The sequence below is a fragment of the Pongo pygmaeus genome, chromosome 16 (genome assembly GCF_028885625.2).
Source record: "Pongo pygmaeus isolate AG05252 chromosome 16, NHGRI_mPonPyg2-v2.0_pri, whole genome shotgun sequence".
Taxonomy (NCBI): Eukaryota; Metazoa; Chordata; class Mammalia; order Primates; family Hominidae; genus Pongo; species Pongo pygmaeus.
The window spans coordinates 82,328,453-82,344,308 of record NC_072389.2 but is presented as its reverse complement, the minus strand read 5'-3'; the positions used below and the strand labels follow the sequence as shown (position 1 = coordinate 82,344,308).

At 37.8% G+C, this 15,856-nt stretch overlaps 1 protein-coding gene across 9 annotated transcripts in view; it reads left to right on the top strand.

The window, feature by feature from the left end:
* The window catches only part of SCAPER (S-phase cyclin A associated protein in the ER), a 552,312-nt gene that overhangs the window by 270,883 nt on the left and 265,573 nt on the right, over nt 1-15,856 (top strand). For all 9 annotated transcript variants that reach the window (XM_063652363.1, XM_054452429.2, XM_054452422.2 and 6 more), the window contains one exon: nt 9,129-9,194. In XM_063652363.1, the coding sequence (XP_063508433.1) occupies nt 9,129-9,194 (66 nt within the window). The remainder of the gene's footprint in view (nt 1-9,128; nt 9,195-15,856) is intronic.

Here is a 15,856-nt window from a genome sequence, read left to right as displayed (position 1 = left end):
AAGACAAGGATGCCTTCTCTCACCACTCCTATTCAACATAGTTTTAGAAGTTCTGGCCAGGGCCATCAGGCAAGAGAAAAAAATAAAGTGTATTCAAATAGGAAGAGAGGAAGTCAAAGTGTCTTTGTTTGCAGATGACATGATCGTATATCTAGAAAACCCCATTGTCTCAGCCCAAAAGCTTCTTAAGCTGATAAGCAAAGTCTCAGGATACAAAATCAATGTGCAAAAGTTATGAGTGTTCCTATACACCAACATTAGGCAAGCAGAGAGCCAAATCATGGATGAACTGCAATTCACAATTTCTCCAAAGAGAATAAAATACCGAGGAATACAGCTAACAACGGAAGTGAAGGACCTCTTCAAGGAGAACTACAAACCACTGCCCAAAGAAATCAGAGCAGACACAGACAAATGGAAAAACATTGAATGCTCACAGATAGGAGAATCAGTATTGTTCAAATGGCCATAGTGCCCAAAATAATTTATAGTTTCAATGCCATTAAACTATCATTGACATTCTTCACAGAATTAAAATAAACTATTTTAAAATTCATATGGATCCAAAAAAGAGCTTGTATAGCCAAGACAATCATAAGCTAAAAGAACAAAGCTGAAGACATTGTGCTACCCAACTTCAAACTATATTACAGGGCTACAGTAACCAAAATAGCGTGGTACTGGTACATAAACAGGCATCTAGACCAATGGAACAGAATAGAGAGCCCTGAAATAAGGCCACACACCTACAACTATCTGATCTTCGAGAAACCTGACAAAAGCAATGGGGAAAGGATTCCCTATTCAATGAATAGTGATGGAATAACTGGCTAGCCATATGCAGAAGATTGAAACTGGAGCTTTTCCTTATACCATATACAAAAGTTAAATCAAGATGGATTAAAGACTTAAATGTAAAACCCAAAACTGTAAAAACTGTAGAAGACAACCTCGGTAGTACCATTAGGGACATAGGCACGGACAAAGATTTCATGACGAAATTGCCAGAAGCAATTGCAACAGAAGAAAAAATTGACAAATGAGATCTAATTAAACGAAAGAGCCTCTGCACAGCAAAAGAAACTTATCAGAGCAAACAGGCAACCTACAGAATGGGAGAAAATTTTTGCAATCTATGCATCTAATAAAGGCCTAATATCCAGAATCTACAAGGAACTTAAACTTACAAGAAAGAAAACCCCATTAAAAAGTGGGCCAAGGACATGAACAGACACTTCTCAAAAGAAGACATTCATGCGGCCAACAAACATATGAAGAAAAGCTCAACATCACTGGTCATTAGAGAAATGCAAATCAAAACCACAATGAGATACCATCTCATGCCGGTCAGAATGGCAATTATTAAAAAGTCAAGAAACAACAGAGGCTAGTGAGGTTGTGGAGAAATAGGAATGCTTTTACACTGTTGGTGGGAATGTAAATTAGTTCAACTATTGTGAAAGACTGGTGATTCCTTAAAGATCTAGAACCAGAAATACCATTTTACCCAGCAATCTCATTACTAGGTATATACCCAAAGGAATAAAAATCGTTCTGTTACAAAGGTACATACATGCGTACGTTCATTACAGCACTATTCACAATAAAAAAGACATGGAATCAACCCAAATGCCCATCAACGATAAACTGGATAAAGAAAATGTGTGACATATACACCGTGGAATACTATGCAGCCATAAAAAGGAATGAGATGATGTTCTTTGCAGGGACATGAATGGACCTGGAAGCTATTATCCTCAGCAAACTAACACAGGAACAGAAAACCAAATACCACATGCTCTCAGTTACAAGTGGGAGCTGAACAATAAGAACACATGGACACAGGGAGGGGAACAACACACAATGGGGCCTGTCGGGGTGTAGTTCGGGGTGGGAGAGCATTAGGAAAAATAGCTAATGCCTGCTGGGCTTAATACCTAGTTGATGGATTGATAGGTGCACCAAACCACCATGGTGCGCATTTACCTCTATAACAAACTTGCACATCCTGCACATGTACCCCAGAGCTTAACATTTAAAAAAAAATTATATAGAATTACAAGAGACCTCCTGGTAGCCAAAACGATCTTGAAAAAGAAGAAACAGGACTGAATTTCTCAATTTCAAAACTTACTACAAACCTATAGTAATTAACTGTTAACATAAGGACAGACATATAAATTATTTTATTAATCTATATTCTATTACATTCTAATCCATTAGAATTGAGAGTCCAGAAATATATCCAGGGGTTTATTGCCAAGCTTTGGTGTCTGCCAGTAGACCATACATATTTTAAAAAATACATTTCCATGGAACATTTATAAAACATGAACATACAACAAAACACGAAAGACCAAGAATTCTGATTCCTCTAATTCTGAAATGGAAATTATATATTCATTGTGCATAAATCAATAAAACTAGAAATTTATTACAAAAGATCAATCACCACCACCTCTGAAAATAAACAGTGATTTTAACACAGCAAAAAATTTGAATACACTTAACTGGAGAAGATGTATGACAAACAGCAAATACCCACATAGTAGGTTGTTTAAATCATTATTAGGAGATTGCAAATTAGACCACAGGGAGATACCACTATACACCCACAGGAATTTCTAAAATTAAAGATTGGCCAAACCAAGTATTGGCCAGGACTAAAGCAACTGTAACTTTCATACTTCACTGGTAGAAGTACAAATTGGAATGATTACTTCAGAAAATACTTCGCTCATTTAAAGTTCAGAAAATACTTTGGTCATTTAAAGTTAAGTACATGCTTATTACATGGTTATGTAATAACCATTACACTCCTAGGTAATTTATCTGTGATAAATGAAAACATTTTTCACCCAAGGACTTGTCTGCAAATTTTCATAGTAGCTTTATTCATAGTAATCCTAATCTGGAAAAAAGTGAAATGCCTAACTTGTGAGTGGATAAACAAATTTTCAGGTGTCTGAACAGTGGAACATTATTAAGCAATAAAAAGAAATGAACTAGTGATACATTCAGCAGTTTAAATGAATCTCAAGAGCTTGATGCTAAATGAATTAATTTAGAGACAATAGTGTAGATTGTAGTAATTGTATATTCTAGAAAGCCTTACTGGTAGAAAACAGATGGCTGATTTCTAGGAGCAAGAGGTAGGGGAAGAGATTGACTAGAAAGAGACAAAAGAGGACTTTGTGGTGTAGTGGAACTCTTTCATATCATGATTGTGATTTTGATTATACTGGGGTACACAATAGTGAAAACTCATTGAATTATACACAAATTAAAAATTTTTATTGTATGGAAATTATACCACCATAAAACTGACCAAATTTTTTTCAAATCTTAGAAAAAAATTAATTTTTTGGAAGCAAGGGTGACAAAAGAAAACATTTTCAATATGAATTGTTAGGAGTAAATCAAAGTGAAAACTACAGATTGCTTGAAATTTATGACAGTATGAAACTTACAGGATGTTACCAAAGCTTTGCTCAGAATGAAAGTTTTGCTTTAAATGATTTTGTTATCAATTGATGTAGAAATGATCTAAATAACTCAAGGAGCTAGAACGATATTGTTATCACCCCCATGGAAAACAAGATTCATGGATTTACTTAGTTTTATTTAGCAAATACGCACGTGACACTTACAATATACTATTTTTTATAAAGATAAAAAAATAGAGGTTTAATTTCTGAGAAGATTTGTAAAATAGCCTCTTTTTTTAATAAAACAAGATTTTTTTTTAGCAAAACAGCTAATATAAAATGGAGCATGCATATATCCCACATTATGACTGAGAGGGAGTATAACCAAGATGATATTGAGATTAATAATGAAGAAATGCAGTGTACAACACTACACCAATGAAATTTTTAATCTTACCAAAGTAGACAAGCATCTAAAAACCAAATCATCAGATTGTAATTGTGACAGTATATTTGAAAGGATTCTTTCAACCTTATCTCTTGCTATTCTCACATTTTAATCTTTTGCTCAGACCAAATGGGTCTCCACAATGTTCTAAGCATAACTTGTATTTTTCCTTATGTTCAGCATTGTTTACTCAATTTTCTCTGGTAATAATGCCATTTCCTTTGTATTCGGAGACCACCTGACTTTCAAGAGAGTACACATTTCATTTCTTTCAGGAAACTTAGCTGGAAATGAACATATCACATTACTTACCTGTCACTTACTCTGTCCCATGGAATTACGTTTTTTATTTGTTTGTTTGAGACAGAATCTCTCTCTGTCATCCAGGCTGGAGTGCAGTGGCATAATCTTGGCTCATTGCAACCTCCGCCTCCCAGGTTCGAGCGATTCTCATGCTTCAGCCACCTAATTAGCTGGGATTACAGGCGTGCGCCACCACACCCAGCTAATTTTTGTATTTTTAGTAGAGACAGAGATTTGCCGTGTTGGCCAGGCTGGTCTTGAACTCCTGACCTCAAGTGATCCACCCGCCTCAGCCTCTCAAAGTGCTAGGATTACAGGCGTGAGCCTCCGAAAGTGCCTGGAATTATGTATCTTTTTATGCTATTATGTCATCTTCTTCCTTCTGCAGACTAAGTTTCTTGAATATTCTCATTATGTATATACCTCTTTGTATCCCCCTCCCATACTATAGTTTATACAGAGTCAAAACTCTGGAAATAAATATTTAATTGAATGCTAAAAGTGAATCAAATGGGAGGTGCTTCCGGATGGTTGACTAGAGGCATCTAGTGTGTGCCTCCTCCACAACAAAGAACCAAAATAGTGAGTAGATAATCACACTTTGAACAGATCATCTAAGAATATTGGCATTCAACCGAGAAGTGATAGGAGACACCTAAAGCAAGCTTGTCCAGTGCACATCCTGCAGGCTGCATGTGGCCCAGGATGGCTTTGAATGCGGCCCAACACAAATTCACAGACTTTCTTAAAGCATTACGAGATTTTTTTTGTGATTTTTTTAAAGCTCATCAAGAATCATTACTGTTAGTGTATTCTGTGTGTGGCCCAAGACAGTTCTTCTTCTTCCGTTGTGGCCAGGGAAGCCAAAAGATTGGACACCCTGACCTAAAGCAAGATAGGAGAGGAAAGTGAGGTAGCCTGTTCTTCTGGGATCAGCTGGGAGCCTGGAGAGGCTCCCCAGTGTGGGGAAAGAGGAAGTGCGTGATCCCCAGCAGTCCACATTCCCACCGTGGACTCCTGCGTCCAGCCACGGGAAAGCCCCTGCAACTAACATAAGAAGCTACTTGGAGACTATATAAAGGTATTGTTCCAGAGGGGGAGTCCATGCTTGGGCCTCACATACCCCTGAGCCTTGAGCAGCTACAGAAAGGTGCCACAATCAGAGTCTGCCTCCTACGAGAGCTACATTCTGCCCAGGGATCCAACAGCTTCTGCATTTCTGTAACTCAAACCCCGTTGACATTCCCCACCCTCAGCCAGCACCATAGTTGGCTACTGCCTCCAGGGATGAAGTGAGAGCCACTGGCAAAGACCCTACTGTCCCTAGCGGTGAGGCCACTGTAACATCTTCATATGTCCAAGAATGAACTTCCCTGCCAACAGCAGCCACCACTGTGGGCCGCTGAACCTGGGGCCAAAGCACAAGCAATGTGCATGCTTCCCAGCTGCCTGCATATGGGTGCTGCTGAAAGCAACCTCATTATCCCTAGTAGTGGGGCTGCAGTGCAGCCACTGCCATGCCCACCCAAGCATTCTGCCTTAGGCCTGAGTATTACCCCATGCTGGCCTACCAAAGCTAGCACCTATAGTACCACCAGAGTGCCTGACGACAGATCCACCCATCTCATCTCCACACCCCCAGTAACCAAGCATGTTGCCCAGGGGCCTGGGGACTGCCCAGCCCAGTCCACCACTGTTGGTACCCGAGTACTCTTTCTGGGAGCTTAAGGGAAAGCCCACCCAACTTGTCATTGCCATCACCATGGGGGTTCATCTACCTGCAAGCCTGGGGATTAGACTGCCAGCCCATGAAGGCTACCATCAACATGAGAGTGAACTACTTGGGATCCAGAGGTTATTCCTGCCAATGCTACTGCCATTGCCCATACCATGGCCCCAAAACCCGCCTTCCTCACTAGCCCATTGTTGCCACCCCTGTCACCAGAGCAAGCTGCCTGTAGGCCCAAGAATCAGCTCACCTGGACCTGCTAACACCGGTATCAGTGTTTGTCACTGTGGAGCCTAAAAACAAGTACATTTGGGCCACTGCTGCCACTACTGGGCCTTGAGGTGTCCCCATTCCCAGCAAAACTTCACCAGAACCTTCACTAACAACCCTACTATAAATCACTGGGGAAATCACAGACACCACTGATGCTGTTTACAACTGAAAAACAGCATATGTGACATATGCAACGTCATAAGGTGACAAAATACTCGAATTTGCAGTGTCCCAGAAGGTGAAGAAAAAATGAAAGGTAACTTAATAGGAATAGCATTGAATCTGCAGGTTACTTTGGGCAGCCATTTTAATGATATTGATTCTTCCAATCCATGAGCCCCTATGGAATGTTTTTTCATTTATTTGTATCATATATGATTTATTTCAGTAATGTTTTGTAGTCCTCCTTGTAGAGATCTTTCACTTCCTTGGTTTAAATGTATTCCTAGGGATCTTATTTTTGTGTATGTGTGGCCATTGTAAATGGGATTGTATTCTTGATTTGGCTCTCACCTTCAATGTTATTGGTGTATAGAAATGCTACTGATTTTGTACGTTGATTTTGTATCCTGAAACTTTACTGAAGTCGTCTATCGGTTCTAGGAGCCTTTTGGCAGAGTGTTTAGAGTTTTCTAGGTATAGAATAATATTGTCAGTGAAGAGAGATAATTTGACTTATTTTCCTGTTTGAATGCCTTTTATTTCTCTTGCTGATTGCTCTGGCTAGGACTTACAATATGTTGAATAGGAGTGGTGAGAGTGGACATCCTTGTCTTGTTCCTGTTCTTCAGGGAAATGCTTCCAGCTTTGGCCCATCTACTATGGTATTGGCTGTGGGGTTGCCATAGATGGCTTTTATTATTTTGAGGTATATTCCTTCAATTCTAGTCTGTTGAGGGTTTTTTATCATGAAGGTATGTTGGATTTTATTGAAAGCTTCTTCTGCATCTATTGAGATGATCATATGGTCTTTGTTTATCAATGTCATTTTTTACAAAATTATAAAAAGCTATTCTGAAATGCATATGGAGCCATAAAAGAGCCTGAAGAGCCAAAGCAATCCTAAGCAAAAAGAGCAAAATGGGAGGCATCACATTACCCAATTTCAAACTATACTGTAAGTCTACAGTAACCAAAAGAGCATGGTACTGGTACAAAAGCAGACACTTAAGACCAATGGAACAGAATAGAGAACCCAGAAATAATGCAGCACACCTATAGCCATCTGATCCTTGGTAAAGCTGACAAAAATAAGCAATGAAGACAGGACTCCCCATTTAATAAATGGTGCTGAGATAACTGGCTAGCCATATGCAGAAGAAATAAATTAGACCCCTACATTTCATCATATACAAAAGTTAACTCAAGATGAATGAAAGATTTAAAGGTAAGACCTCTAAACTATAAAATCCCTAGAAGAAAGCCTAGGGAATACCATTCTAGACAATGGACTTGGCAATGAATTTATGACTTAAGTCCTCAAAAGCAATTGTAATTAACACAAAAACTGACAAGTGGGACCTAATTAAAGAGCTTCTGCTCAGCGAAAGAAACTGTCAATGGAGTGAACAGATAACCTACAGAATGGGAGAAAGTATTTCACAAACTATGCATCCAAAGGTTTAATATCCAGAATCTATAAGGAACTTAGACAATTGAATAAGCAAAAACCAAATAAAGCTATTAAAAGGTGGGCAAAGGACATGAACAGACACTTCTCAAAAGAAGACATACAGTCAGCCAAGAGACATATAAAAAATGCTCACAGGGTGAGGTGCCACACTCTTAAACAACTGGATGTCACATGAACTCATTATTATTCATTCTTATGAGGAGGGCACCTAGCTATTAATGAGAGATCCACCCCTGTGATCCAGCCACCTTTCATTGGGCCCCACTTCCAACATTGGGGATCACATTTCCACATGAGACGTGGAGGAGACAAATATCTAAATTATATCATAGGGATAATACCATATTGAATTTTTAGATACTTGTGATATTATTGAATGTACAGCAGCCAGCACAATGCTTGGAACATACTCCACCATGCATAATTGTTACTTTTCTCACCTTTCAGATGAGGTCACAATTACTTGTAGCTACCAAGTAGTTATTTCTCCATTTTGACATGCAAAATGTTTATATTTGTAAAAATCTTTATATTTATAAAAATCTTAATATTTAGGCTGATGGCAATGAGCATACTTAGGTTGAAAAAATATGTAATTTTATATTTTATTCCAATTTAGATATTTCTTTATTCCAAAGCATCATCTGTCTAGTTTGCTTTTTTCCTCATTAGGGCTATTGTAATTTGCATCTTTCTCAGTTCTTTAGGTAGGAGTATTTTTTTTTTCACCTGTCATTGTTCTCTAGATTGTTTTACATTGTGGGTAATTTTTTCGTAGATCACTGGATGAATTCTTTGACAACAGGATCCTTTGGATGAGCAGTTAACATTTAAATTGTCATTTTCCTCTTTTTTTCTCCAAAAAGAGAAATGTACAAATTAAGTCAACATTAATGGATTGCTATAGTGAGAACTGTCTTAGATCAGTGACCAGCTTGATGACTGTCACCTACTAGTTTAGGCAAGCCGGAGCCTAGTTAGAAAGGGGCAGAGAAGTATCTCAAATTTTTCTGAACCTTTGGTATTTAGTCAGTATAAAAAACAAAAGCAAAACACATCTTTGAAAGTCTGGTCACGTTATTTCCACTGTCTTTTTAGTTATTTCTAAAATTAAATGACTTTTTTGTATTATTCTTTACCTGTATTTATCTTTTCATTGTATAACTCTTGAGGTACATAGGTAGTCAGCCACTTCAATCACCAAATTTAGTAGGCTGAGTGTTACATTTAATAGGGGAAAAATACAACGAACATTTTGGTTTATTATAAAAATTAGCAGTGAAATAACTGTGTTAAAACTTTTTTTCTCTTCAGGGCTAAGGAATATGAGAGTTTAATGGAAACCAAAAATTCTGGCTCTGATTCACCTTATAAAGCAAAGTGAGTATTCCACATTTTAGTTCTCCTTTTCTTCAGTCTATGCCTGTAACAAAAGTGTATCTCAACCATCATGTTATGTCTGTAATAAGGTTCTTTGATTCTGATTTCTAGAACAGCATTCTCTTAATGCAGTAGTATCCAACTAGAGGAGAATTTGCTGAGGGTATTTGGCCATGTCTGGGCACAGTTCTTGTGAGCACAACTTGGGGCTGCTAGCATCAAGTGGGTGGAGGCCAAGGATTCTGCTATATATTATTCAATGCATAAGACAACCCTCACAGAGAGAACTACCTCATCCAAAATGTTAATAGTACCAAGGTTGAGAATCCCTGTTCTAACAGATCAGGTTCTGGCAAAGCAAGGCTGTGCTGGTGCTTGCTCTGAGGAGATCTCTCTAAGGATTGTTCCTCGGGCCAGTCCGTAAAGAGAATTAGAATTCTCTAATGCTAATTCTCATGAGATTTTAGGTGAGAATTTAGACTTCACCATTGAGGTGTAAATGTAATTAAACAATAGCTAGGTAAACAAAGGCATCATCATTTTGTTTCTCTTAAAAATACTGTCAGTAGAGCTGCAGTGAGAAAAGTACTCACAAACACTATTGAAGGGAGTACAGACTAGTATGGTCTTGTTGAAAAGCAGTGTGCATTAGCAGTTTAGGAAGCCCTATTCAGACCTAAGCCTGCTCAGTGGAATAGCGCAAAATGTGCTGAGATATTTATATACATAGATGACTCTTTTAAAAAAAATTTTTTTATTTTAAGTTCTGCAGTACATGTGCAGGATGTGCAGGTTTGTTACATAGGTAAACGTGTCATGTTGGTTTGCTGTACCTGTCAACCCATCACCTAGGTATTAAGCCCAGCATGCATTAGCTATTTGTCTTGATGCTCTCCTTCCTCTCATCCCCCCTCGACAGGCCCCAGCGTGTGTTGTTTCCCTCCCTAAGTTTATGTGTTCTCCTTGTTCACCTCCCCCTTATAAGTGAGAACATGCGGTGTTTGGTTTTCTGTTCCTGTGTTAATTTTGCATAGATGACTCTTTTACTGGTACTTTTAACAGTGGAAAAAGTCAGGAAACAATTTAAGTGCCCCAAGTGGAGGAATATCCATAACCACTTGTTGGTGTACATATGCTATAGAATGTTAATATAGCCATTATTTGCATTTACAGTAGAAATATTCTTGCCTGTCAAAAGATACCAATCAGCTTACTACTTTTATTTATTATTGTTCTGAAAGTATTAGGCATTATAATAAAAAGATAAATACATATAAAACATTAAAGAAGTAAGAAAATTATCAAGATTAGGAAGATACTGTATATCACAAATACTGTATATCAGGAGAATGGAGTGCAGAACTAGTAGAAGCAACAAGAGAAATCAATTAAGTAGGATGGTGGATTGCCAAATTAATATAATAACAATAATAGGTAACATTTACTGAGCCATTACCTTATGCTAGACTCTATGTGTGCTAACTCATTCCTGACAATAATTCTATGAGGTTAATTAGGGAAACTAAGCTCTAGAGAGGGTAACTTGCCTGAAGCTACACAACAGCATATCTAGCATACAAAAATTAATAGCTTTCTTTGCAATAACCACTTAGAAAATATAAATATATTTACAATAGCAATAAAAAGAAGTAAAATATTTAAGAGAAAACTTATATATATATATTTTTTGAAGACAGAGTCTCGCTCTGTTGCCCAGTCTGGAAGGCAGTGGCGTGATCTAGGCTCACTGCAACCTCTACCTCCCAGGTTCGGGCAATTCTTATGCCTCAGCCTCCCACCTAGCTGGGACTACAGATAAGTGCCACCATGCCCAGCTAATTTTTTGTATTTTAGTAGAGACAGGGTTTTACCTTGTTGCCCAGGCTGGTCTCGAACTCCTGTGCTCAGGCAGTCCGCTCACCTCAGCCTCCCAAAGTGCTAGGCTTACAGGCACGAGCCATCGCGCCCAACCTTTGAGAGTAAACTTAAGAGGAAATGTGAAGGATCTATTAAAAGAAAATGTTAAAAAGCTAACAAGAGATATAAAAGACTTTTATAAATGGAAAGACAAATCATACTCTTGGATAAAAGACACAGGACAGTAAGTTTGCTGTAAATATTCCTACAAATGTAATGTAATTCCTGTAAAATAGCAACCTTTTTTTCATAGATCTAAAATCATTCTAAAGAGAATATAGAAACGTCTGAGAATTTCTAGGAAAAATTTTTGAAAGAAGGAATATGAGATAGGACTCAGCTAATGGATATTTAATAAAATTTTAAAGCTGCACTCACACATGAATAAAAATACAAATTGTTGGAAGAGTGTTCTTTTGTTTTTTGTTTTTGTTTTTGTTTTTTGAGACAGAGTCTCACTCTATCGCCCAGGCTGGAATGTAGTGGTGAGATCTCGGCTCACTGCAACCTCTTCCTCCCGGGTTCGAGTGGTTCTCGTGCCTCAGCCTCCCTGGTAGCTGGGATCACAGGCGCCTGCTACCACACCCGGCTAATTTTTATATTTTTAGTAGAGATGGGGTTTCACCAGTGTTGGCCAGACTGGTCTCGAGCTCCTGACCTCAAGTGATCCACCCGCCTTGGCCTCCCGAAGTGCTGGGATTATAGGTGTCAGCCATCATGCCCGGCTGGAAGAGATTTTTTAAAACAGTCTAGAAATATATCTAAATACTTGAGGAAATTTAATATATGACTGTGGTGTATAGTATTTGCAAAAAATGGCCAGAAGAAGTTGAGCCATTTCTGAATACATGCCCCTTTGCAGTATAACTTTGCTGTTTCTTCTATCAAGAAGTGGACTTTGTTTCTCTTCCTCTTGAACTTCTGGACCTGTGACTTGTTTTGGCCCATTGAAAGCTGTAGAAGTGATATGTGACTTCCAAGCCTTAGCCTCACGGGTCTATGGTTTCTGTTCTCGCCTGCACTTTCTTATTCTTCAGTAACTGCCACGTAAGGAAGCCTGGGTCAGCCTCCTTGTGAGTGAGAAATCACATGAAGGGACAGGCTCAGTTGTCATGGCTGTCCCCTCTGAAAACCCTAGGCAAGGGATTAAGGCCATCCAGGACCAGTTATCACCTAGCGGTTATGTTAGGTGAGACCAGAAGAATTACCTAGCTGAGCTCAGGTCAAACTGCAGGGAGGAAATAGATAGTTTTGAGGCAGTTTGTTTCACAGCAAGTAATTACTGATTCAGTGATAAAGGTGGAATTCCAAGTCATTAGGGAAAGGATAGATTAGCCAGTAAATGTTGATGAATACTTTTCACTCCTTACTCTAGCAGTTAAATTGCTGATTAATCAAAGATGTAAGATAAAAATATGAAATTATGAAAGCACTAGAAGAAAACAGAGGAAATGTCAAAGTCCCTTCTAAATAAACTTCTAGACACAGGAGTCAGAGAAGAAAAGACTAATGAATTTGACTGTATCAAAGTGAAAACTTTATGCTTGGTTAAATACCATAAAGAAAAAAGAGGGGAGGAAATATTTACAACAAAAATGATAAAGAGCTCATGTTATATATAAATAAATACCTTGTATAAATTAATATGAGCAAGATCATTCATCAGTAGGAAAAAATATTGGATATGATCAGATAATACAAGGAAAAGGAAATTAAAAGTGCCCAATTTGTTTTACTTTTGAAATTCCAAACTACTTAATTGGATTTTTAAAAATTATATTTATAGACATTTTAATGCTGTGAGGAAATGCTTATGATTGAAAACTTGTAATTTTGATACAGTATGAGCTTTTTACATTAAAATGATAGAGGCCCTAAAGAGTAGTAATGCTACTTAAATTCAAATTTCCGTATACATCTTCCTAAAAACTATATATATCAACAAGGAAAGCAAATTAAGTCATCAATACTTCATATCTATACTACATCTAGGAGACATAGATGGCTACCAATGTACTTTTTTTCATTTTTTAAAATGGTGATGAAATAACATATAGCAAAATTTACTATCTTACTCATTATTAATACAGTTTAGTGATATTAAGTACATTCATATTGTTGTGTAGCTATTACATCATCCATCTCCAGAACTGTTTTCATCTTACAAAACTATAACTATACCCATTAAACAATAATTTCCCATACCTCCTGTTCCTAGCACTTGGCAACCACCATTCTACTTTCTATTATTATGACTTTGGCTACTCTGGGTAACTCATGTAAGTGTAAATATACAGTATTTGTCTCTTTGTGATAGGCTTATTTCATTTATCATGATATCCTCAAGATTTATCCATGTTGCACCAAGGATAAGAATATTCATCCTTTTTAGGGCTGAATAATACTCCACTATATGTGTTGCTTATCCATTAATCTGTCATTAGACATTTGGATTGCTTCCACTGTTTAGCAATTATGAATAATGCTGCTGTGAACATGGGTACACAAATATCTCTTTGAGTCCCTGCTTTTAATTATTTTCTGTATATATCCAGAAGTGGAACTGCTAGATCATATGGCAGATCTATTTTTAATATTAATATATTGAGGAACCAGCACACTGTTTTCCACAGTAGCTATACCATTTTTTACATTCTCACCAGCTCTGCACAAGAGTAACAGTATCTCCACGTCCTCACCAGTACTTGTTATTTTCTGCTTTTTTTGATAGTAGCCATCCATATAGTTGAGATAGTATCTCATTTTAGTTTCGGATTGCATTTACCTAACGATTAGTGATGTTGGACATCTTTTCACTTGCTTTTTGGACATTTGTATATTCTTTTTTTTTTTTTTTTTGAGATGGAATCTCGCTCTGTCGCCCAGGCTGGAGTGCAATGGTGGGATCTCAGCTCACTGCAACCTCCAGCTCCCGGTTTCAAGCAATTCTCCTGCCTCTGCCTCTCGAGTAGCTGGGATTACAGGTGTGTGCCACCATGCCCAGCTAATTTTTTGTATTTTTAGTAGAGATGGGGTTTCACCATGTTAGCCAGGATGGTCTCAATCTCCTGACCTTGTGATCCGCCTACCTTGGTGTCCCAAAGTGCTGGGATTACAGGCGTGAGCCACCATGCCTGGCCTTATTTGTGTGTGTGTGTGTGTATACACACACACACACATACATATATACACATACACACACATTTTTTTTTTTAGATGGATTCTTGCTGTGTTGCCAAGCTAGAGTGCAGTGGCGTGATCTCAGCTCACTGCAACCTCTGCCTCCCGGGTTCAAGGGATCCTCCCACTTCAGCCTCCCAAGTAGCTTGGGACTACAGGAGCGTGCCACCAACTCGGATAATTTTTGTATTTTTTTGTAGGGATGGGGTCTTACCATGTAGCCCAGGCTGCTTTCGAACTCCTGGGCTCAAGCAATCCGCCCCCCTCAGCCTCCCAAAGTGCTATTACATCTTCTATAAATGCTTGGTAGAATTCACCAGTGAATCCATCAAGTCCAAGGCTTTTCTTCGATAAGAGATTTTGATTACTAATCTACTTAATTATATGTCTTTTAGGTCTTCTATTTCTTCATCATTAGATTTTGGCATATTTTGGGTTTCTAGGAGGTGGTCTGTTTTGTGTAGGTTATCCGATTTATTGCCATACAGTTGTTAATAGTACTCTCTTTGAATCCTTCTTATGTATGTAGGATCAGTAGTAATGTGCCCACTTTCATTTCTGAATTTAGCAATTAGTATCTTTTCATAGTCAGTCTAGCTAAAGGTTTGTCAGTTTAGTTTGTCTTGTGGAAGAACCAGCTGTTGGTTTCATTGATTTTTCTCTATTTTAAAAAATTGTTTCATTTATCCCTGTACTAGTCTTTATTATTCTTTCTGAAGGAAATAATAAAGCTTTGGGTTTAGCTTTGGGTTTAGATTTTTCTTCTTTTTCTACTTCGTTAAATATAAATGTTTATAAACGTCCCCCTTCTTTCACTGTGTCCCATGCATTTTGGTATGTTGTGCTTTCATTTTCATTTGTCTGTATTTTCTGATTTTTCTTTGACTACTTTTGTGATTCATTGGTTGTGTAAAAATGCATTATTTTTCACAAATTTGTGAATTTTTCAGGTTTTTTTTTTGTTACAAATTTCTAACTTCATCCTGTTGTGGTCAGAGAATACACATTGTATGACATCTGTCTTGTGAATCTATTGAGTCTTCATTTGTTTGTTTTTGTTTTTGTTGTTTGTTTTTTAACTTTTAAGTTCAGGGTTACAAGTGCAGATCTGTTACATAGGTAGTAAACTTGTGTCATGGGGATTTGTTGTACAGAATATTTTATCACCCAAGTATTAAGCCTAGTACTCCTTAGTTATTTTTCTTGTTCTTCTCCCTCCTCCCACCCTCCAGCCTCCAAAAGGCCCTAATGTATGTTGTTCCCCTCTATGTGTCTATGTGTTCTCATCATTTAGCTCCCACTTATAAATGAGAACATGTGATATTTGGTTTTCTCTTCCTGTGTTAGTTTGCTAAGGATAATGGCCTGCAGCACCATTCATGTCCCTGCACAGGACATGATCTCATTCCTTCTTATGGCTGTATTATATTCCATGGTGTATACATACCATATTTTCTTTATCCAGTCTATCATTCATGGGCATTTCAATTGATTCCATGTCTTTGTTACTGTGAATAGTGCTGTGATGAACATACGTGTGTGCATGTGTCTTTATATTTATATTG